At 33.1% G+C, this 24,201-nt stretch overlaps 1 protein-coding gene across 2 annotated transcripts; it reads right to left on the bottom strand.

The window, feature by feature from the left end:
- Nucleotides 1–2,598: 2,598 nt before the first annotated feature.
- LOC111428668 (CCR4-NOT transcription complex subunit 1) lies at nucleotides 2,599–23,568 on the bottom strand. 2 transcript variants are annotated; one of them, XM_023064311.2, is made up of 9 exons: nucleotides 23,272–23,568; nucleotides 22,377–22,592; nucleotides 15,900–17,460; nucleotides 14,875–15,590; nucleotides 10,897–11,765; nucleotides 8,736–10,266; nucleotides 4,672–5,199; nucleotides 3,081–4,615; nucleotides 2,599–3,017 (listed from the first exon to the last, which is right to left on the bottom strand). In XM_023064311.2, exons 1-9 carry the CDS (start codon nucleotides 23,371–23,373, stop codon nucleotides 2,942–2,944), a joined length of 7,134 nt encoding a protein of 2,377 aa, XP_022920079.1. In that variant the 5' UTR covers nucleotides 23,374–23,568; the 3' UTR covers nucleotides 2,599–2,941. The 2 variants fall into 2 exon arrangements, with proteins under 2 accessions (XP_022920079.1, XP_022920087.1); XM_023064319.2 differs by having other exon boundaries at nucleotides 14,875–15,542.
- Between the last annotated feature and the right edge of the window lie 633 nt (nucleotides 23,569–24,201).

The raw sequence follows: 24,201 nt of genomic DNA, 5'->3' as shown, positions 1-24,201 counted from the left end.
GCAAGCCGTGAAAACGGTGTCGGCTCTGGTTAATGATTGTAAGAGAACATTAAACACACTGAGTTGTGATAACAGAGTTTCTCTGATCTGGGTCCCGGGTCACTCTGGGGTTGCTGGCAATGAAGCGGCAGATGAGCTAGCACGAGAGGGCAACGCTAAAGCGTTTGTGGGGCCGGAACCAACAGTTGGTGTATCATTTGCGACGGCCAAATATAGAATTGGACTGTCGGCTGAAGAGAAACTTCACCTGCTGTGGACCAGTTCTCCTGGAATGAAACATGCTAAGGTGCTTATTAACATCAAACCACTGTCAAACCCGGGAATATTTTAGGACTTGCTCGTAGCAGCATAAAAGTTCTAATGGGTGTCTTTACTGGGCATTGCCGATTAAAAGCACACCTCAACTTGTTGGGTTTAGCCGACGATGTTCAATGCCGACTATATGCCACTGCCCTGCCGTTAACCGTATCAGATTCTCAATTTTTGATTCGCAGTTTATCTCCCCAAAGGATCTGAATGACCTTTTACTGAGCAAGGTATTAATGTTCGTTAAGAGCATTGGACTGCACGGTGAAATTTGATAATAATATCTATCGAGGTACAATAGATCCTTAGGGTCGCGGTGCAAGGTTGGTTGGTCAATAAACCAGATACAGCATTATTATACCGCAGAAAATGACCAATTTTTGTATTTTGTCCTACTAAATTTGAGAAATTGATCACTGTGCATTGTGGTTATGTTGTTGAGCTTCGAAATTGCTACTTTCTTGGAGTGTTGTGTTATGGTGTTTCGGCATATCATCCGAGGTGTTTGGGTAGACCTTGAATTGGTAGAATGCAGGGCGCACATGATTTTCATATCCTTGGATCGCCAACACTGCCACGACAAACGTGCTTCTACGCATTTGACGCATTGCTAACCACATTTTCTAAAGACTTAAGGTGAGTGAGAATATCGAAAACTATAAGTTCACAGTGATTTAAGTATAAGGTCAAGATATAAGCAATGATATGGAAGTCACTGATCGATCATTTGAATACCCCTGCTTTACAAAATGGCATTTATGTAGAACAAATCTTCCTATAACACACGTTAAATAATCATGAAACACCTCTGTGACAAAACTTTACGTTTCCTATTCCCATTTATATTACTAAAATAGTCACTTATATCATCATAAGCAGCATTTTTGAAATTATAATTGACATTGTTCGGAATGTTTATTTAAAGAGTAACATAGCAAGTAACTTTTAGAGATGAGTACCCTGGGAAGAATTCTTTAGTTGTATCTCAATCAAATTATGTAATACTCCAAGATAAAATCTAGATACAATTTCTAAAAAAATTACATTGATTAAGCACACAAAATGAAAGAATATCTAGGATTCTTTAAGTTCTAAAAAGTTAATTACGTGTGTTATATGTAATAATTATGATGCAAGATGATGAGTTTCAAATGAAAACATAAAACAAAGAAGTGTTTATACAAGAAGTGAACAACAAATCTTTATCAAAAGTACACTTTAGTAATCTTTGACGATTGAAACGTCAACTTTATTATTAAAACATTACTTTATTTTCTTTATTTTTTAAATGATTTGCTTTGAGTTCTCTCGTTGCAGATCCTTTAAACACATCTCAGTCTTATAATAAATAATTAGATGAGGGAGTTTGATCCATGTTGACCAGTTATTTTCTATAATATAAATTCAATAAAAACAATACTTTCTCTAGTCTGTTTTATTTACTGTCTAACCAGTTTCGGCTTATGCCATCATCAGAGACATTAGTAATACATTAGATTTTAGCACAAGTATACAAGTTAAAATTATGAAGTATACACACATTAAAATCCTACATTTTAGTAGTGTTGATTTATGTTTAATGTAAAAATTTTAACTTTTAACGTGGATTTTAATGTGTTTATACTCATAATTTTAATTTGTATAGTTGTGATAAGCCGTCTATATGAATAACAGAATGGATTTAATATGTCGCTAAAATCTAATGTTGTATTACTAATGTCTCTGATGATGGTGTAAGCCAAAACCGACAGTAAATAAAACAGACCAGAAAAAGTATTGTTTTTATTGAATTTATATTATTATAAATTATAATAAATACTTACTAGTATATTTGCTGATAAGTGCTTCTTCAGCATAGAATTGCACATCACAATTCATGCAATTTCTCTAGTATTTCTCCATTATAAGTAGATAAATTCGTAATCATATATTTAATCATTCCTTTAAAGTTTTAAATCCAATCTAACTTGAAAGTTATTTCTTGGAGTATGATATATCTTTGGTTTATGCATCATGCAGTCTGAAAATAGGTAAGTAGAGTTCCAAACATCTTCTTACAGTCTGGAATATATATTATGTGTAATTCAGTACTATTGCTTCTTTGATTCTGAAATTTAATTTTGAAAAATATTTATATATCTAAATTGTACTAATATTATTTAATAAAAATTGTGACACTTTTTACTTCAATACCGGAAGTTTTTGATTTATTTCCGCAATTTAAAATCCTGGTGAGAATCCACTTTCTGGGAATAATTGTGTGAAGAACCACCGCAGGAAAAATAAAAGATATTTTATGCTGAAAACATTGAAAACCTTTTTATTACATCTATATCGTATATTTATATAATACACATAGAGCTTTTTTTGCAAATCTCTTAAAAATAGTTATAAATATATTACATAGGTTTTCACTAATATACACTAGGTACTTAACTACTAGAAAGAAAAATGAAAATAGTTCGACGTAAATCAAAATCGAAAAATAAGCAGCCAGTTACAGAAAAGAAAAACTGAAAAATAAAAGGCATTAAAACCAATTTGTTATTTATAATGTATTGTGTAAAACAATTATTGTTCGTAGTTATCTTTTAATCTTCATTGTTATTATCATCTTATTAATCACTTTACACTATCACTCTTGTAGATCACCTTCCGCTTGTACTGGAGTTTTTTGGACGAAACATGAACGAGCAACAGATTCAAATAATCTAGAAAAAAAATCAACTATAAATTATTTGCTCCAATACTTTATATATAGAAAACCAACTTACTTTTCAATTTCTGAAGCACAATGAACGAATTCATGCGACCAAAATTTATAAGTTGGATTTTTAATTAACTCAATAAACGTAATAAGTAATCCCCATGGATGTGGTCGATTAACAATGAGTCGTTCTAATAAAACCCTCGTTATTTGTTCTTGAATAGCTTCGGTGTTCGCCTCCGCAAATAAATACAATAATGTACAAGAGAAATAATGTGTATGGCTGTTTGGGTAACGTAATTGATTGGCGATTGAATTAAGGAAGAGATATCGACCTTCAGTATCCAAATCAACAGCCAAATTTTGGAAAATATCCATGTGTGCACTATGCGCAATCGTCGACATGTTCGGTGTTAAATTCTTTCCACGTATGTGAGCTATAGCTTGAGTACCGACATACAACACCAGAGCATTCATCAATGGAATATTATAGCGCATTCCTGGTTCTTGTGATACTTGTAAATTACTTCGTAGCTCAGATAAAAATGTTACAGGAGCACGGGATTTGAGGTAATTATCGAGATCTTTCTTGAAAGATGGTGGGGTAATAGTTGAAGAAAAATTTCCAAGTACCCTTGGTCCGTAAGTTATTTCTTGAAGAATGTCCACTTTAAGATTTGGCGTAAAGGGATCTGGTAAACGCATATTTCTCGGGAAGGCTGATAAAATTAAGTTCCTCATTTGTATACAATTTGGCGGTATCACATCGCAAAATCCGTAATGATAATCGCATAAAAATTCGGGAAAATCGTGTAACAACACCAACAAAACCCTTAATGTTCCTTTATAAAGCATCGTTACTGGCTTGGCTAATTCTGCGTTCCTCAAAAACGGTGCTAAATATTTAAACAAATCCACCAATAATTGAGCGTACATCGCCCAGCCTTTTTGTTGTGGTGTAGCTGCTAACATTCTTCCCATAAAAATGCGGTGCGATACCAATTCAAGCCAAGCATAACAGAAACCGGCTGCTTTTGATGGTCTCAAAATATGCAAAGTATGACAAAAAGCCGTCAATACATGATAGTTAATTGTTTCTAACACCGGTTCTGGATTATTTAATTCCAAGAATAGCATTATAAACATTCTATGGTAAGGCAACTGTTGAAATTCGACCCCTCGCTGTTCGTGATCTTGCAACAAACATCCCGCCACAATTCCCAATACTTTATTCAACAGATGAATCTTTGGAGTAGTATTACTCGAATCCCCGGAGTGTTTCACCAACAACGCAACTAGTCTAATGTATGCGTCCAATGTATTGTAACATTTAACACGAAGGTGGTTTCCTGTAGTGGTTTGATCTGTCATATATCTATAGACTAAATCAACACATAATTGTGTTGATAGTCTAAAGAATCTAGTTATTAAATCATCGGTTTTTAACATTCCGTGGATATTCATTTGATGAACAAACATACTGAAAGGTTTCGTTGAATCTCTACTTGTCGGTTGAGAATTATAAACATTTATCCATTCTCGAATTAAATAATCAATTCTTTCTACAAATCCAGGTGGATCCTCAAAATGCGTTGCCCTAACCTAAATTAAAAAAATTTTAAATAAAACATCCAAAATAATTTTTTCATTTCACTTACTTGTAAAATTCCATTATGAATGTGAGAAGTAGGTCCACCAGGAGACCTCTCACTCATAAATATTTGATCTTGATTATGCCGAAGCATATCGATAATATTCGCTAAACTTTCTGATGGTTGTCTAGCGTGGTTGTTAATTTTCATTAAAATCTCAATCGTATGATAGAAATCGTTTTCAGAAACCAATGGCGTCGGTCTATCGTCCATAAATAAATTTTGTAATAAAAGTATTGCCATATTAAGTGCTCTATAACTTCCGTTTGTATCCAAAAGTTGAGCCAAAGCTCCGTCGAAAGCCGCGATATTAACCAAACCGCTTCTTATTAACGCTTCGGCTGCGAGTTCGTTAAAACGCATTTCGTCTCGAAATTCGCTGAGGCACTTTGTCACTTGTTTGTTGGTCCATTGTTGTCCAAACGCTCGAGGATCTTGAAGAGATTTTAATATTCGAATTATAATCTCTTTTAAGCGAATCATAACAGGTTCTGCTTCTGTTGGTACAAGGTTTTCTTGTAGAGCTTCTACACACTAAAAAAAAAAGTTAATAATATAATTGTAATAATACAGTGGGGCAATCAAATTGCACTATTTAAAACAAATGTTAAGATAAAAGATGAAATTCTATATAGAAGCAGAAAAGTTTCACTTTTTGAGTATTAAGTCAGTCAAACCCTACAATTATCCGTGAGTTATACTCTATTTATTAATTCGGAGGAGTGTTTTCAAATTGAAGCGCTAAAAAGAAGGGTTGCTATTGATCAGTTTTAAGCAAAAATTACACTAGGAAAATTCGAGATGTTGCAGGCCGCCTAGAAACATTCGGGTTTAGCCGCACGTCTCTCAAGACGGCTAAACCCGAATGATTCTAGTTCTAGATCTTGTGTTAGTTCTAGTGATAGTGGAAAACTAGAACTAACACTAGACCTAGAACTAGAAAATAATAGGTTTAGCCGTGCGTCTTCAGAAACTTTCTAGTTCTAGTGTTAGTTCAATAAAAATATACAACACAGTAATATTTTATGCTAACTAGCGCTACCTACAACTGCCACTAGAACTAACACTAGGCAAAGAACTAGAAACATTCGGGTTTAGCCGCACGTCTCTCAGGACGGCTAAACCCGAATGATTCTAGTTCTAGGTCTTGTGTTAGTTCTAGTGATAGTGCTATTGTAAAACTAGAACTAACACTAGACCTAGAACTAGAAAGTATCGGGTTTAGAAGTGCGTCGTCAGATGCACGACTAAACCCGAAACTTTGATAACGGACACTGCCTTTCCTGTATTAATTTGTTATTCAAGGTTTTAGTGTAATGTCAAATTATATTGATATGTTGCATTTTATGTGGGACAAAGTAAGTAGGTACGCCCTAATTTTTGTTATGTTTAAACAAATAAGTAATTAAATTCGTAACTACAGTTTACTTAAAATCCTCTTTGGTTTTAAAACTTCCAGAAAAAAATAGCTTTGAAAAATTATACTGTCTAAACGTGACTTTCCATTTTACTCCTCTGAATTAAAACATAGAGTATAGTTGATAGTGATTATCATATTGACAGTTACATGTTTAATTGGACTGGTGAACATTGATTTCTTTGAATAGCATAATTGGCCCATACTTCTATGAATGAGAATACTCATTTACAATAAGATGAAACAACTTGTCATACAGCTAGGGTTAAATTGAACTTTCTTAGAGAATTTTTTCCTCATCAGTAAAAATGGGAATATTGATTAGTCTCCGCGACCACCAGACCTAAGCTTGTGCGACTATTTTTTATGGGGATATATCCAGTTTAAAGCGTCCCGTGCCTGGCAACTATACAAGGCATAAAAGTGAAACTTGAAGATGAAAACAGCAATACTACGACGTATCAGTGATGATTACTTAGGGTACGTTTACGTTGGAGCTGCAATAAACGATAAGAACGGCGATAAGAGCTGCGCAAAATTCATTTCTATGATATGCAGTTTATAGTGGAGATTTGATAATAGCGACGACCTCTACTTTATAGGTGACGTTTCATTTATTACATTACATCAAAGCTATTAATTAAACATACTTTTTTAAATGAGTGAATCTGAAGAAGAAATACTTTTAACTTCAAATGCTGTAAAGTATTATATTGTTGAAATTGCAAATAAAAAGCGCACATTCAATACACACTCTATAAATATCAAAAGGTATACGTTTAGAAAATTTCATCACCTTTAAGCACCTTTCACTTAAGGCAACAAGCCTATGCACTTCTTATTAATTTATTGAAACTTTATAGAAGACAATAAATTGATGTAGATAAAGAATACTTTAATGCTATATTGTCAAGAGCACAAGTAAACAAGTACTGTTGAATGTGCTTTTGGAATACTGTACCGGTGGGCAAATTTGGGTGTTATTATAGGCTACTTCAGAAACTATAAGAGATACTATAAAAGTAGGTACCATGTCCTACTTTTTGCAAACACCAAACCTCTATCTCCTTTTGTTTTTAAGTTATAGCCAAAAAGCAAATTTTCAAGTTATAGCCAAAAAGCAATTTTTCAAATTTTCAAGTTATAGCCAAAAAGCAATTTTTCAAATTTTCAAGTTATAGCCAAAAAACAATTTTTCAAATTTTCAAGTTATAGCCAAAAAGCAATTTTTAAAATTTTCGTGATTTAAAAAAAAATGCTCATATTTCGTTTATTTTTCAAATTAGAGAAATGGGGTTGATACGTTCTTAAGACACTTTTTTAAGTAGAATATACTGCCGTTGAAAAGTTTTAAACATACTTGAATAATGGTACAAAACCAACTTTATTCTGTCATATTCGTGGAAAACCATATATTATAGCCACTAGGTAGTATTTACTGTCCGGACTAGTCTACTATAATCAAAATTTTGAACATTAGCGCTTACTATTGGAATTGAAAATTAACGCTTATTTTCTGTAAATAAGCGATACATCATTGGAAAGCTAAAAATACGCTTTTTTCAGTATTTATATCATAATCAACTATAGTTTGTATTTAAAAAAATACAACTTTACGTTGTATCTCAAAAATTATCAGTTATGTTTAAAATTTTGTAGCAGTATTCTAATCAAAGAAGTGTCTTAAGAATGTATTAACCTCATTTCTCTGATTTCAAAAATAAACGAAATATGAGCATTTTTTGAAATCGCTTCTTTCTTTGAAATTTGACTTTTTGGCTATAACTTAAAAACGTTAAAAAAGTTTCGGAAAAAGAGACCAAGACATGGCACCTACTTTTTTCGTATCTCTGATAGTTTCTGAGATAGCCTATAATAACACCCAAATTTGTCTGTACACTAAGTGGAGAATTTTAGTAACAGTGATACAGACATTTACAGATGCAGCTGATGATATTTTTAAGTGTATCTATTTGCTACTTAATATTATTATTGATAGAGAAGGCATTAACCATCATGTTCAAGAAACAAGCACAACCAAAGCAAGAAATATCACACCTAGTAATACTGGAAGACCAAAAGGATCTGTTGAAAATATTCGCAATCTATTTAAAACGTATCTTTGTCGCAATCCAATTTAAATACTATTACTATTGGAGATTCACACAATTATAGATTTGTAGAAATTTCCTATTATTGTTCACACCTATTTAAAGAAATTAAATAAAATAAATTTAATGTATTTTTTTGGTCCCACAAGGGGGATCTAACAAAAACTTCACTAATTAAACAGTCGATGGTCATGCTGACCACACCTAATAATAGCAAAGAAAACAGGGAATCTAATTAACGTCGCTCCAATATAAACACCTGCATAATTACAACATTTACTTTGATTTGCTAGTATCGTCGCTATTATCGTTTATCACAGCTCCAACATAAATGTACCCTTAGACAATGTGTGCAAAATGATACCCGCCTCTACCTGAAGTAATATTTAAAAAATGATTTTTTTGCTTTACATAAAATCACATCTTTTCTCTTAACATTTGTTGCAAAAAAAATTAAATTTATGTTTTATTATACTTTTTTAATACTTTTAATTAGTGCGGTTTGACTGCCCCACCCTATATTTGTAGAGAAAAAATTATACCTTTTGTACAATGGCTGCTGCACAATTAACCTCTCTATTACGCATAGCATTGACCAAAAAATCCCTTAATAAATGCAAATTTGTAGCCATAGCTTGAAGCGATGTAGCCCCACTAATAGCGTGAATAAATTGTTCAACATCCATTGCGTGTTTTTCAAAAAGTGCTGTTAAATCATCCGAGGCGATCGCTCCAGATTGTGCTACTTGAAATGGGGTAGCAGGATGACCTTGTGGTTCCATGGCAACGATGGGTTTTGCCATAAACAGTGCAGTTTCTCGTTCAGACATTGGTAAGAAACCAGGAATATTCCTCGCGAATTCTTCATAAACAGCCATTTGTTGCGGGGTAACACCACCGACTTTCAATCGGATTTGTTCGGGCATTCTTTCAGCTTGATAAGTTAAAGCGATTGCATCACAGTATCTTCGTCCTTCTTGTCGAGCAATTTTTCTCAATTCAAATTCGCTCATTAACCTTTTATCAATTTCAGGAATTGCTTTTTCTATTGCAGTTTTTTGAATAACAGCGCATCCGAGTTCCATATTATCTTGGGCGATCATCGTTGCGGCTTGATCAATCATCTCTTTTTGTTGAGTTGTAGCTCCAACCATTGCACTTTGTAAACTTCCTTTCATTTGAGCATTTATCGACGCTAAAAGTTGATCTCGGCATGTAATCATAGCCATTCCAGCTGTTAAATTTCGTACCATATAATGAGCCGCCACTCGCATTCGATTTTCTTCAAAATCCAAGGCGAAATCTTTTCTAATAATATGCTCGCACGTTTGTAAAGCAATCTTAATTGCTCTTTCAGCTACAGGAAGTACCCATTCATTTACGGCTCTTTCTACCGCTGGTCGAACCAATTGCTTTAATTGTGGTTGACTTTGGAATAAAAGAATTGTTGGATTTATCGTAAGATGGTTTTGTAGCGCTGTGCTTCCAGCTAATTGGATGTCCATGTAACTGAAACGTGGTTCTGGAGCGGCAACGGAAGAAGTGGGAGTTGTACTGTTATTCTGCATTGCAGGTGGTGAACTAGCTGTTTGACCAGGAACCGGAGCTAATTCTGGTTCATTCAAACTAGTCGTGGCAATATTCAATTGAGAAACCGCTACTTGCGAACTGTCTTTCTTAAGCGGTTGCGAAAGTTGATATTCAATCTTTCGCAACCGTTCGGCGTCTTTAAGATAATCTGAAGGTTTTAATTGAGACACTTCAATATCCAAGTTTTTGCATAGTACCTCTATTTCAAACTTCAGGTTTAACTTTAACTCCGGCTCTTGATGCAATTCTGCCAATACATTCATTATAGCCATGGTCCATGGATTTGGTGGTTTAAACACTTTACTTTTCGCACACGATTCTAGGATTTTCGCCACGAAGGGAACCACATAAAGAAGCTCTTGTTGACCTTTGTGATAAGCTTCAACTAATAACGATTTTAAATCAAGATCGTTTTGAAGAATTGGCTTATTTCTTGCTAAGGTTAACATGCCTAACCAGTGTCCCAAATTTTTCAATAATGATCTAAAAATTTAAAAAAAAATATTAACTTTTTTAAAACACAATCACTTTTTCAAGCAAATTGGGTTGCATACTTTCAGTATTTCTATATAGTAAATTTAAATTTTTACGGTTGGTAGTAAATTTTAAATTTTCCCCCTCTACATCACTAACGTAACGGTCATTTTAGTTGACAGAAACAAGTTTACATATCGTATATAATTGAGTGTTGTTTTCTCTTTTAAAACTGTGAAAATGTCAACAGAAAAGCCTATAAAACCGGCGACTCCTTCGCCAGCGCCAAAGGATGACACGAAATATTTAAAACCCTGCTATAATTGCAACAAGAAATTTCGTACTTATACAGCTTTATCTAAACACCTGGTTTCTGATCATAACATGAAAGGAACCCCAAAACTCGCCAAGGGAATTGGTAAACATAGCGGAGTTCCCGTCAATCCCAAGTTAAGAGCAGCCGCGCAAGCTTTAAAAGAAAAATTGGCGCAACAAAAAAAATAATTTTGTAATTTTTTAGTTATAAGAGACTATTATATTTATGTATTGTATAGTTTTAGTTACTCATAAGATTTATAGACGACATTTAATGCAATAAAATGTATAATTAGTTTAAAAAAAATTGTGTTAATTACTCACCGATCCGAAAAATTTGCAATAACCTTATCTGCCCTCAATAAAACCTTGATGTTACGGTAAGTTTCTTTAGTAACCATTCTATTCACTTCAGGCATCTTCAAGCAATCCAAAAAGTTAGAATATAACCCATGAAAATTGAGTTCAATGGATGCCCTCTTCATAACCAAATACTGAGAAATCCATGGCCAATACTCTTCCGTTACAATATCCCTTACTTCATCACACTTCGTTTGCAAATTCAACTGACTCAAGTTATTAAAAATAAACGCTGTTTTATCTTGTAAACTTTCCGGTGGCGACGTGATCTTTTCCTCTTTCTCAGTCGCAACCAATAAAGTATCAATGTTCGTCGCATTTGCAATCGAAGGTCTTGTACCCAACGGAGTCGTGGTCGTACTCGTTTTTGAGGTTATTACCGAAGATGAACTACTTTTGTACACTTGAGTACTCGAATTACTACTAACCGGAGCCAGCATTGTAGCTAAACTCGCAGGAAGAACCGAACCGGTAGGTTTTGTTGGGGGTTCCAGACTTTGCAATCCAAATTCAACGTACTCGACCAAATGTGGTGGAAATTCATTAAAGTGCGGTATCGCTCGAACGTGTTCGCAATATTTATGATAATCCTTCAGTCTTGACTTAAAGCGATCTAAAGCGACTATCCCGAAATAATACATTTTAGATCCCTCAGTCTTCCGAAGAGCATCAAGAACGAATCTGAGAGCTAAGCCTAAAGCCATATAAGATGTTACCAAACCTCTTTCAATTATCCCACCGAAAAGTTGTGCTGTGATATATAGTTCCTTGTCTGGGTATTGTGGAAAAAATCTGTATTCTTCAAACAAATTTCTCAACATACAATTAAATACCTATGAATTAGAAAATAACAGTAAATTAATCTTAAAATTTAATTAACTCTTACTGGTTAAGAGTTGAAACGTTATTTTTAAGGTTGAAAAAATATCTCTAATATCTAAGTAGAACAGTTTTCAATGTAATACATCAAGTTTGTTTCGATTTTGACATTTCATTACTTGGGAGATGCTGAAGATACAATTCTGCCATCAATGGCTGTTATGTGTGTATGATTAGAATAATAATATAGATTTGAATGATTTTATGCTACAATAAGAATGGTTCTTTATCGACGTTGATAAAAATGCCATTTGTATTCTGGATATGATGGACAAATTCTGGATATGGTATTCTGGACAAGTTCATACGATATTTGAAGGAGGGAGAAATAGAAATGTATACGACCCTTTGCGTTATTAACTGTGGTTATACAAACAACAGCGTTAAAGTGATAGTTATAATAGCTGAGGTCGCTTACGGCCGAGACATTACAACCTTTTGCATCAAAAAGTTATTAGCCGAGGTACTACAGTCTACAGCGTTGAAGAGATAGAAGCTGAGGGCGTACAATATATAATATTTACCTGTATTAAGAAATTATTAGTTTAGGTGCTAGAATCTACTGCGTTAGAGAGATAGAAGCTTGCTGTAGAGGTATTATAAATCACAACGTTAAAGAGAAGAAGACCTTTCAAATGCATGGAACCTTATAAAATAAAGAAGTATCAGATGGCGATAATTTTATAAATGTAAGCGGAATATTTGTGAGGGTCCGGGACTAGCTTGAAGTTTTGACTAACTATATATAAATACGAAGTGGCAGGTAAACTACAATTTAAGAATATAGAAAATCATTAAAAAATTAGGGAGGATAAGGAGGAATTCATTTATTTGATTCATGGGGACAGATAGGCACAGTGGTATGACTGGGATTGTAAATATTACGAAAAACGAATTATATACAAAGGAAATAGCATAGAATTAAAGACCATGATAGCAGTAGTACAAGAGGTTATTTTGTAATAAGGGATGGTTTAAAGGCAAGAATTTGGAAACGTAGATGTGTGAGTTAGAATAATAGTAGATTGAGATCACCAAGATTTAGAATTACTGCGTCTTCAATTAAATTAGTTAAGCATGATAATTTTTATAAGTTTGCAGTACGCAATTCTTGTTGATAATATAGCAGATATCAGCAGGTGACGTTTGACCCTAAAATTGATAATGTTAAAAAGATATGAAAATACCTAAATAAAATTCAAAGTTAAGAATAAAAGATTAAATTTATTACACAGAAAGAAATTTTTATTAAAGTAATTAAGGTAAGTACAGAACGGTAGATAGCGGAAAAATAATGATCAAAGTCGTTTGGTAAAGCTTTCAACTTTATAAAGAAAGACTGACGGATTATCAAAGGTAAATCAACGAATGAAGAGAATAAAACAATTTATTAGAAAGGTTATGGCAAGAATAGCATATTGGAAACGCAATGAGAAGATGAGGAGCGCAAGAATGTAAAATGAAATGTAAGACATCTAAAGGCCAAAACAGGGAAAGTTTGAGAATTTCTAAGACTACATAGATAGGCAAGGAAGAACAAATAAAAAGAGGTTGTGGACATAAACGTAAAGTACAAGAATTATTTCAACTTTAGATACTAAAGACGATCCATATTGGGTAACAATTTTGCTTTGTTCTAGATTTGATCGAGAAGTGATTTATATCTGCTCCTTCATTCAAGTCATTACTATCAGATTGAGGTAAATTCCTGTCATTTCAATCTCTAGTACATATTTGCTATCAGTACCTTATAAATTACAAAGTCTATGACTACAATCTTCGCTAGAGAGTTGTGACAGATAGATAACGTTTTTCAGAGAAACTGAAATTGATTTCACTTGAGAATATGGCTATATTGCCATGCTATGACAACATGAATAGTCAAAGTTTTGTTGTTTTATTCCAATTAATTTTAATAAATTAGCATTGGCCAGTAGATACTAATAATTATATGCAAGTGAGACAGGATCAAGTAATACTATAAAAACAATTTCTATGGATGAAGAAGATTCTCTCTCATTCATGTTATAGAAGAGCTATCTGTAAGCACACATCGATTAAGACTGTTGATAGGACTAAGCCAATCATAAACCTGCAGAGTAGTAAACAATGAAAAATTTTCTTCAAAATTTGTTACCATAAAACTATGTGAAACCCATTGGGTGAATGATTAGAAGTTATATAAACACATGATTACAAAGTAGCATACAAGACGGCGTTGAGGTGGTGTATTTCTGTTTCTTTATTGGCCCACTTGAATGTTACCCAACTTAAATGGTTATCATTGATCATTTATAGTAGCTCATATATGATCTATCAGTGATTGTAAAAAATATGATGCGGTTTATGAAGGGCAGAGAATTGATTTGAACCAATTAAACACCTTGTTTATGTAAAGTTAAATTAAATAAAACAATAAAAAATAAATAAAACAATGAATAGGATGAAGAGAAAGTTTCTAGCGGAAAGACGAAATGCAAAGTGAAGAAGGTTATTTGCCTTCTTCACTTTGCATTTCGAGAGATTTCGAAAATTCGGTACTCTCAATTTGTTAAATTAAGATTTGATGAACAAATGTTTAAATTTTTGAAAAATTTGTGATTATTCCCCTTCAAGATACTTGTTACTAATGTTATAATTGTGCTAATGATTTATTACATGATCATTGATTGCTTAATTCATCGAAATCGATCGATTTTCGTATAACCTGCTATAAAATATTTCAATCTAATTTTACTTCCAAACCATTTAACATTAAAAAGAAAATATATAAGCAACCGTAAAAAGAGGTAGCAAAAGCATTAACAATATAGTAACAACGTAAATAAACTAAATATTTAAAGTACATTCAACTCATGAAGTATAAGACATGTTTCGTTAAATTGTTAACCAAATAAAACTGTCGAAATCAACAATCTTACTTTGACTTAAAAATATCACCTTGATCTATGTTAATTTCTAGGCTATCTATAAACATCACATTCAATGTTAAAACTTAATTTTTATATCTTTTTATAAAAACAACCAAAGAAATAACGTTTCACAGTTTCGATTCAAACTTACGTCTCTTTCCCGTTTAATTGGTGAATCTTGAAATCTCTTAAGCATTTCCAAAACTTCATCAATCGATAAAGTTGGATGCGGCGGATGATTGTATATCCTCTGAAAGTAACTGTTTGCTTCGTCCTCTATGTCCTTCGCAACGTTGGCCATATCGGGGAAGACGTTCTGGTCGGGAATCCTCGGCGGTTTATCCAAAGCTGGATTCGGCGCCAATCTATTCAGACTACTTAAATTTGTAACGTTCGGAACGAGGGAAGCCCCCGTTCCGACCGGTCCTTGATGTTGTAAGGGTAACATTGGAAACGGACTGTTTGAAGGTCCCGGTCCAGCACCTAAAATACGCGAAGGAGATCCCGGCGACGGAACGAGCTGCCCCAATCCGCCTTGTAAGTTGAACGTTGAGTTCGCTGGACCGCCTAAGCTGATGTTGGCGAGTGTGTTTCCGAGACCGGAAAGTTGATCGACTGTTGGAGGATTATAAAGAGGTCCCATTGCTGTTGGATTGAATGGTCCGTCCATACGATTCGCTCGAATTAAAGTCGTTGGTTGTTGACGCGCTTTTAAGTACATGTTGCAAGTTGTTGCTAGTTGGATGATTGCTTCTTGACATTCGGCGCTAACACTTCCGGCGCAAGATTGCAGGCACATCAGAATCGTGGTCAGGGTTTCTGTTGGAAGTGGAGGTATCTTTGCTAAAGAAGGTTCGTCATTTTTACCTGAATAAATTTATTTTACATTAATATTATTAGTTGTTGGTCTGCAAAACTTTTATTAAAAAATTCAAAAACATTTTTTTAGGGGCAACAAGACAAAACCATACGATATTAATGAAAATAAATCGTGGGAAATATTTCAATTTGTAATGTGTTTGCCTGTGTTGTTTATAGTAGTAATTTATGCTGTTTGTTCGAAAAGATGAAATTAAAAAATTATTAAATTAATTATTTCAACATATTGTATCTTTAAAAAAATCATCTTTTCGAAACTTTGTGGAGATAGTGATTTTTTTACGATTATTAACTTACCAGTTAATAATTGAGGACACCTCCTATGTAAAAATTTTATACAAGCAAAAACAAAGTTTTCACCATGTTCTCGGATCTTATCAGCAATCCATTTTTCTAATTTAAGATATTCTCTTCTCGAAGCCAAACAGGCCAAGTCGATAATAAAAGGATAAGATTGTGTTGATTGAGCATTTAACAGCATGGAAAGCGCTTTTAAATCTTGGGCTACATCTAGAATTCTGGATAATCGAGTTTGATCACATTCACCCCTTGTATACCATTCAGCCATCGAATGCATGATGATGTTTTTGAAGTTCAACGTTTGCGTGTGCCAGGCATGATGTAAAATGACGGCCGAGTTTGGATGATTACCAAGAAAAATCGGTATTAAATTCGTTAAAAGTTCCTGTCGGAGCATCGTTACAGAACCGTGGACTTGTATAAGTGCAAGAACCAACACGTCGGGAATAGTTGTTAATGGCACTTTATACAACTCGTAAACGGGATGATAAAGATTGTTGCATTCTGATAAATGTAACAGTAACTCAATCAAATTTAACGATCTCCAATTTGCTAATTCTTTGCTGTCTTGTTCAGGTGGTGTTTTTAGCATATCAATAGCAACTGATGAACTTGGATAATCAGCGAAGCAGAACACATCGGGATTTTTCAATATCAATTGAATCAAACTGAATTGTCCTTCGTAATTAACCCATACACGGTAAAATTTATCAACAGGGAACGTGTCTGGATGAAACCCACTATTTTGAAGTCCTAATCGCAGAGCCTTGAACAATGTAATTAATCCTTGCCGGTCTTTTAGCATAAAACCGTTATGGTCTAAATCACTAATCACGCTACTCCAGGCAAAATTCGGATTCACCTCTTTAATTGTCTGTATAAACACCTCAATGTTCCATGTTCGTCCTTCCAAAGATTTATTAAACGAACCCGGTTGCTGTAAATTAATAGAATCCTCTATGGTGCTGGTTTGTTGGCACATTACCGTCAGAATTCGAGCCACGTGAGCAGACGTGATATCGCGCACACCCAATTTCAAGAACGTATTGCGACACTCCTCGACGCTGGCCGTAAATCCGAACCCGACCTCCCGTATAATGTCCGATAGGGACGTGTCCAACATACCCCCGGATAAACCGGGGCCCTCCGAGCTCATCTCGGGGCCGATTTCGCACTCCTCCGGATACACGAGCGGCGCTAAAACGACCGGAACTATATCTTTCGGAAAGTCTTTTTTCAATGTCGCTAAGAAGGTAGTATGAAGATCGTTGCTAAGACCAACGTCTTTTGGAGATTTAAGCACCACTGAGAGGATTAAGTGTAGGACCTCAGGTGTTGTCTCGTGAAGGCCGCCCGCGTGTTGACTGCTACTACCCTCGGTGTCCACGTACGATTTCACCAAATCGGGGATGCACTCGCGTAATCTGTTCTGAGCATAACTCACTAATTCGGAATTCGATGAGTGGCAAAAGGCGAGTGCGAAGATTGCTTCTTGCACCGGCGTCAGGCGTAGGCACTTGCACAATTGTTGAAAGAATTGAGACCCAACCTTCAATGTCTATAAATTTAAACACACATGTAGTAACGGTATTTATTAAATGCAAACAATAAAAAAAGTTTATTTTAAAAGCGCTTTAATACACATCGGTATTTATAATTTAAATTGGTACGATGCGGTCAACACTCAAGATGTGCTAATTTTCTTGGAGGCTACTGCAAAACCTCTAAAATTAGAAAGTGTGATTTTGGAGACATTTCCTGATACTATATGTATATTTAGAGACGGACTTTATGAATTTTACACGAGAATGGTTAATTATACATTCAGAATTTCAACTTTAAAATATCAAATTCTAAAAATTAATTATTAAAAAAATGCAAGCTATACATTTGTAATATTCATATTAGTAACCTTCATAGAAAATGTATCGATTTAATCGATTTTATTCCTTAGTTTATATTGATTTATTTCTATATTATTGCTACTTATATTTTAAATTAAAGTAAATCAATTTTTATAAAATAAAAGTTGTATTTTACTAAATATAAAGTTTTATTTACAAACAGTTAAGATCCACACAGTTCTTTTTAAACCTCCACTCGATAACCTATTTCGTAAATTATGATATAAATGGCGTAGATGTGACTTTCAATGTACGATAACCGTTGTGTTTCATTGGCATCGTTCTATTTTGAGTCATATCATATTTCTAAACTAAAATGGTTTATCAAGAGGCGAAAATTGCAACAAGGTAATTGAATGTCCAGATATAGTCTCTGTGTACAAAGTGCACGTAGGAGGAATCAACCTACAATACTTAGAATGGAAACGTAGAAAAAAGTACATGCGAATTTTCTGTCACATTAATGTATACCACTATACACTTCAAAAAACTTGACTACGGATGTGTTCATTCAAATTTGCTGAAAAAAACGAAAGCCTAGTACTAATTCTCAGGTTCCTTTACTTCTAAGAAGTAAATTTTTAGTGTATCGCTCGATAAACTATAATAAGTATAAATAAAACAACCACAAGGAATAAACATAAAATAGATACAATATAAAAAACACGAACCCATAAGTAGCGGGCGGTTACACCACGCTACAATGTAAGGAAATAATATATTTTCCATTCAAACGTGAACATTTCTGAACCGATTTAAAACCATTTACATGTACAATTGATGGACCAACGTCACGAATATTAATTGCGAATGGTAGAGTCAAATAAAGTAAATTAATTGGAATTAAATAAATGTGTAGAACGTAACACAACTAAAACAAACAGAAGGAAATAAATACCTTTAGCGTTGAAAGAGACGAATAAATTAGCACCGCCAAGTTTAAGAAACACAATAAAATATACAAGTGAAGAAAAACTTTATAAAACAACTACTGTAGTAGAAATTACATAAAGCATTCAAAATATACAGTTATATACATTTTTATCACTCGCTGTCAGCAACTCATTTTCATGATAAAAAGTACAAATAACACATGGCTCTGCAGGTTTAATGAAAAAATGAGCTGTATTTGTGTATTGAAGCCAATGAAGCACTAAAAGTTAAATGACCTTCAGGAAATAGAATGACAATAAAATAGACTTCCCTAAAAAGTGAAGATGAACTAATTAAATAATAATAAGAAAAGTCAACAGACTAATTAAGTAAGGAAATTTTTTCATAAAACTCTAGTAGCAAAAGAATTTGGTAATAATTTCTTTCTTACTTCTTTGAAAAGCGCATTCTAGCTTTGGGTCGCCCAGAGACCACTGGGATGGGAATTATTCTTCTGATTTCAACCAATACGACTCATTTTTACGAGACAATGTTAAAGACGGAGTTTACACAAATAATCCAGAAATCATTGCTGTGTTCAAAACAGCCATTCAGGTTATCGAAAACATTGATGTCTCGACACTTCAACGACTTTTGTAGAATGTTGCTCTTCCTCTGTATTAACTAAATACGAATATCAGTTACTGGCAAAATTTGAGTCAAATTTTTGAACTCAGTAGTGGTTTTTGAAAATTTGATTTTCTATTGAATGAAGAAATCAAACAACAATGCGGAATACAAAACATAGGAAGATGGATGAGACAGAGACGAAGAATCCGGGGCAAACATATAAAAAGAATGGAAGATGGCAAAAACAACATTAAAAACGGAAAAATGAACTGTAAACCCCCCGTAGGAAAAAGATCACAGGGAAGACCACCAAAAGAATAGCGTGAATGTTGGACCTCATCAAGTTTTTTCCATTTCAAATAGCTCAATGATTGTCATTCTGTACTGCCAGCAAGGGTGAAGAACGCCAAGAACTTATTTAATAGCAAATGGACAGCAGCCGCTGAATTGATTGTAAATAAATGACGAGTTCAAAATTTTTGCATGTCATAAAAACTCCAATGCTTAGTGCAAAAGACGTGATGATTTGGCGGTGTTTACTTTTGATTTGATGCAAATGTTTAATTTGATACAGTTAAAGCCCTAATGAAGTTCCTTAATGTGTATTGAACTATATTCAAAAAGAAATTTAAAGTTAATACTATACTCTTCAAAAAATTACCCCCATACAGTGACAAGTTCTAGTTTAGAGCAATATGCGACTTTCCAAAGCTCTCAAGAAGCTCGGGAAAATATACTCTCTCAACTGTTACTTAAAAATTACTTCTACTTTAAGTACAAACAACAAATCTATAAGCAATGAAACTTCTTCTAAAGACATACATGATTTCAAGAGCTAGTACTATAAATATAACTGCTAATTCTTCTGAAATTATGAAACTAAGGAAGAGTGGCTCAAGCCATTAAGGAATTATTTTTAATATTCATTTCTATTATTTTCTTCTTCAACATAAAGCTCTTGGGTAAATAAAACGCCACAAGTTCTGAAAGGACTGTGACAAAGATGTCTTGAATTAAAAGTGATTTGTGGTATCAGTAACAGTACAATTCGAGCAAGAAGTGAAGGCGAGTCGACAGTACAATTGACGATGTTCGATAAAAATTTTCTACTAGCATCTTCTTTACGATTGCTCCAAGATGAAAAGTTAAATTCTTCCAATAACGCAACGTGTAGTCAACACCTCACTCCGGATACTAACCAACTGTTTTAAAATGTAAGTGTTTTAAGAACCTTTTCTCTCTCAAGCATGAGCTAGTGGGAGTTATTAACAAGGATACCAAACCAGGGAACCATATTCCAATTTTGTACGAACAAACGCATATAAAAAGTACTGTTAATGCGGCTACGTTGTTACATTTTTTACATTGTCTGATGATAAAACTCAATGCACCAGAGGATGACTTTACTACAGCGTTAACGTGGTCTTTGAATTGCAATTGGTTATCGAATAAGACACCCAGATCTCGAATAGCGCATTCCATTCTGTACAGACCAGGAACTGACAATGTTCAGATTGCGCTGCAAGATAACACAGTCTTCAGGGGATCTTACACGAGCGAATATCTTTAAGTGATCAGCGTAAGCAAGCACATTACAATCAAGTCATGGTAATAGATCATTAAGAAAATAAACATTGAAAAGAAAGGGACCCAGGTTGGAATCCTGTGGAACAGCAGAGCCAGCTGTGAATGTATCAGATTTAACCGTTGTAGCTCATATAGCAAAGTCTATTGGAGAGATAAGATGAAATTAAATCCACGAAATCATTGGTAAATCCAAAAATGCAGAGTTTAGAAAGAAGTATTCCATGATCTAATCCATCAAATGTCTTTGTAAAATTTGTTACCTCTGCTAAATTAGTCATAGTTGAACAACCAGTCATAAATCTGTGCTGATGATCAAATATATATGAGCGAACACAGTAGCTTATTCTGGATTATAGCAACATATCAAAAACCTTTGAGCAATTGTTCAAAATGCTAATAGGTCGGTAATTTTTAATACTAGATATTCCAATTAGAAGAACTTTTTGCAGCTTTTGAACCTGCTTTCAACATGCTTTTAAAAATAATGGCTATGCGACTAAATATTAGTTAAGCAACTTGTGAGTTGGGTAACTTTTGACTCGTCTTTTTCTATCAGAATTTGTATTATTTTTTGTTTGTGTATGAATATTATATATACCATAAAACTATTATGTTTCTTTATTTCAATACATTTGTTTTCAAGTCTTTATAGTTAATTTTTCTTTTTGATTATTCTACTTCTGCAAAAATTATATATTATTATATGGTTACTTAATTTATGGTTTTATGGTAATTTGAACATGCAAAAAACTTCGTTAAAATTTATGAGCACCTTGACTTTGCTTTTAAATTCTTTTCAATACTATAATAATTATTTTTATTTCAATTAATTTAGTTCTTATGATTTAGTTTCATTCCACTCTAAAGTAAAATATTGCAGAGATTTAAAAGTTAAGGTAATTTGAATATGCAAAAAACTTCGTAAAAATTTATGAGCACCTTGACTTTGCTTTTAAATTCTTTTGAATACTATAATAATCATTTTTATTTCAATTAATTTAGTTCTTATGATTTAGTAAAAATATTACAGAGATTTAAAAGTAATAAAACACACGAAAAAGCTATTGATATTCTTATGTTGAAAAGAACCTTGACTTTGCTTTTAAATTCTTATTAATTTTAAAGTTGTTATAATTGAATTTGAAAATAAATGTTTGTAAACTTTTATGACTCAAAATTGTTTATGTATCAGTAAGTAAATGGTATTGAATGTATAAGTATGAAGGCTTTCACAGTTGGTGTTAATTAAACTAAAACTAGAAGTAACACTATACCTAGAACTAGAAAAAATTTTTAACAAAGAAACAACAGTGTTCACTTCAAACTTGTTTCTGAAAAAGGTTGCAAAATGGCATCCGAAACGTTAAAAATTTTTTCAAAAAACGCATGGTTTAACCCAAAAGTTTCTAGTTATAGGGTTAGTTTTAGTTTAAGGTATTGAATGTGTTAATTATAAAAATAAGATTTAAAAATCACTTACCTTTTGACTATTGATAGGTTTATCTGTGATGTAACAGATAGATGACAACAGGGATGGTTTGTTGAGTAGCTGAGAACACTGTTCCAATAGAAGTTGACTATGTGGTGTTGTTGGTGGCGCAACTATTTTACCAGAAGATGTTTCAGTAAAATCCACCGAAGAGAACAGGCATTGCAGCAAGTGTCGGTCAGCCTCTAACCCGTGCAGAGTCACTAACTATTCGTAATAGATAAAATAGCAAAAAGCAATAGAGTTAATTGTTTGATAAAAAACAGTAGGGTCCCGATTAGTGCAAGTTAAGATCGAGCATAACCACAGATAATTCTTCAATTTGGAGTCTTTGGAAACAATTTTTGAAATAAACTCCTTTAGTAAGCAAATTTTTGCTCTATTTATTTACTATTAATTTCGTTATAACAATTCGTTCAAAGGACTCCAAAGTTTCTCAATTAAAATCATCCTGGAAATACATAAACTTAAATTATATGGTGATCCACACATGGATAATCGGGTTTCTACTGTAATTGTTAACTTACAAGAAACGAAATGATGACAAAAAAACGAAATAAATCAACAAAAATGAAAAACTGTTAAAAATACGCGAACGGAAATTGTGGCCCCATGTGAATAACTCGCGAAACTGTCACCGTAAAGAAAACGACAAAATGCCAAAGAAAAAATATACAACGACAATCAAGCAACATCTTTGTTCTACATGTTTGCAACGAGCAGATGCCGCAGATGGTAATATCGAAACCTGTATGTAGGTAATCGACTGACTGACGTTCAATCACAAATATGGCGTTTTACAATTAACTCTTTTTTTAACATGAAATTTTTGTATCATTTTATGACTAATGATGAAATATAATTAACGTTATTTCCCTTTACTTACCTTTGTTAACTCCTCTACAACTTGCTTCGAGTTCTTTTTAGTTAATGAGCCAACTAAATAACTTATTTGCGACAAAGTAAAAGACAACGAGTCCAGGTTCATAGTTCCATGAACACGGCCTCGAAAGCTTCAAGTACGTTTGAAGCTTTCTCAGGTATCCACGGGCGTTCTTTCCACAATGTCTTACTTGCTATGGAAGGACAACTAAACTTTAAATGGTCCAAGACCATCATCGGATCGTTTTTTTTTCCAACTCCGCACACTTCAATTTACTTTTTCAATCATCCTCGAATAACTAACAATGCATGCAACACGCAACACATGTACCAGAATAATGACGTTTTAATTCCAATGCGCATGTGCAAACTCACTATTTATTATCGTTTCCTCTAATCGGTTTCGTATATATTCACCAACAATTTTTATATAATTCCAATTTTAATTTCAATTTTATTAATATAACAAAAATCATCCAAAATATTATAAAATGATTATTTTTATTGACAATGTTATTTATTTGTCATTAGTACTTATGATTACTAGCAATAATATCAAGTTCATTATATAATTTTTTTTAAAGATTATTTATAAATATTAAACAATAATATTTCAAAAACTTAATTATCCATTTTTATTAATTGTTTTGAATTAAATGCTTTTTAAAAAATTATTTAGTTTTTATTACATTTTTATTATACGTCATTTGAATGGTTTCGATTATTATTTTATATTATATTCAAAATAAAATTTTGTAATTAATTATTTTTTATAAACCAAACCAAATCTTATGTATAACTAATTCTTTTTATAATAAAAGAAACATAAAATTGAATATGAAGATATAAACAATTTAATCGAAATCTTATTGTATTTATGAAACGTCACTTTTAAAATTTTAACCTCAAAGTACATCAAAAAAGACTACAAAAA

The sequence above is a fragment of the Onthophagus taurus genome, chromosome 1, assembly GCF_036711975.1.
Source record: "Onthophagus taurus isolate NC chromosome 1, IU_Otau_3.0, whole genome shotgun sequence".
Classification (NCBI taxonomy): Eukaryota; Metazoa; Arthropoda; class Insecta; order Coleoptera; family Scarabaeidae; genus Onthophagus; species Onthophagus taurus.
This window is presented reverse-complemented; position numbering and strand designations above follow the sequence as displayed.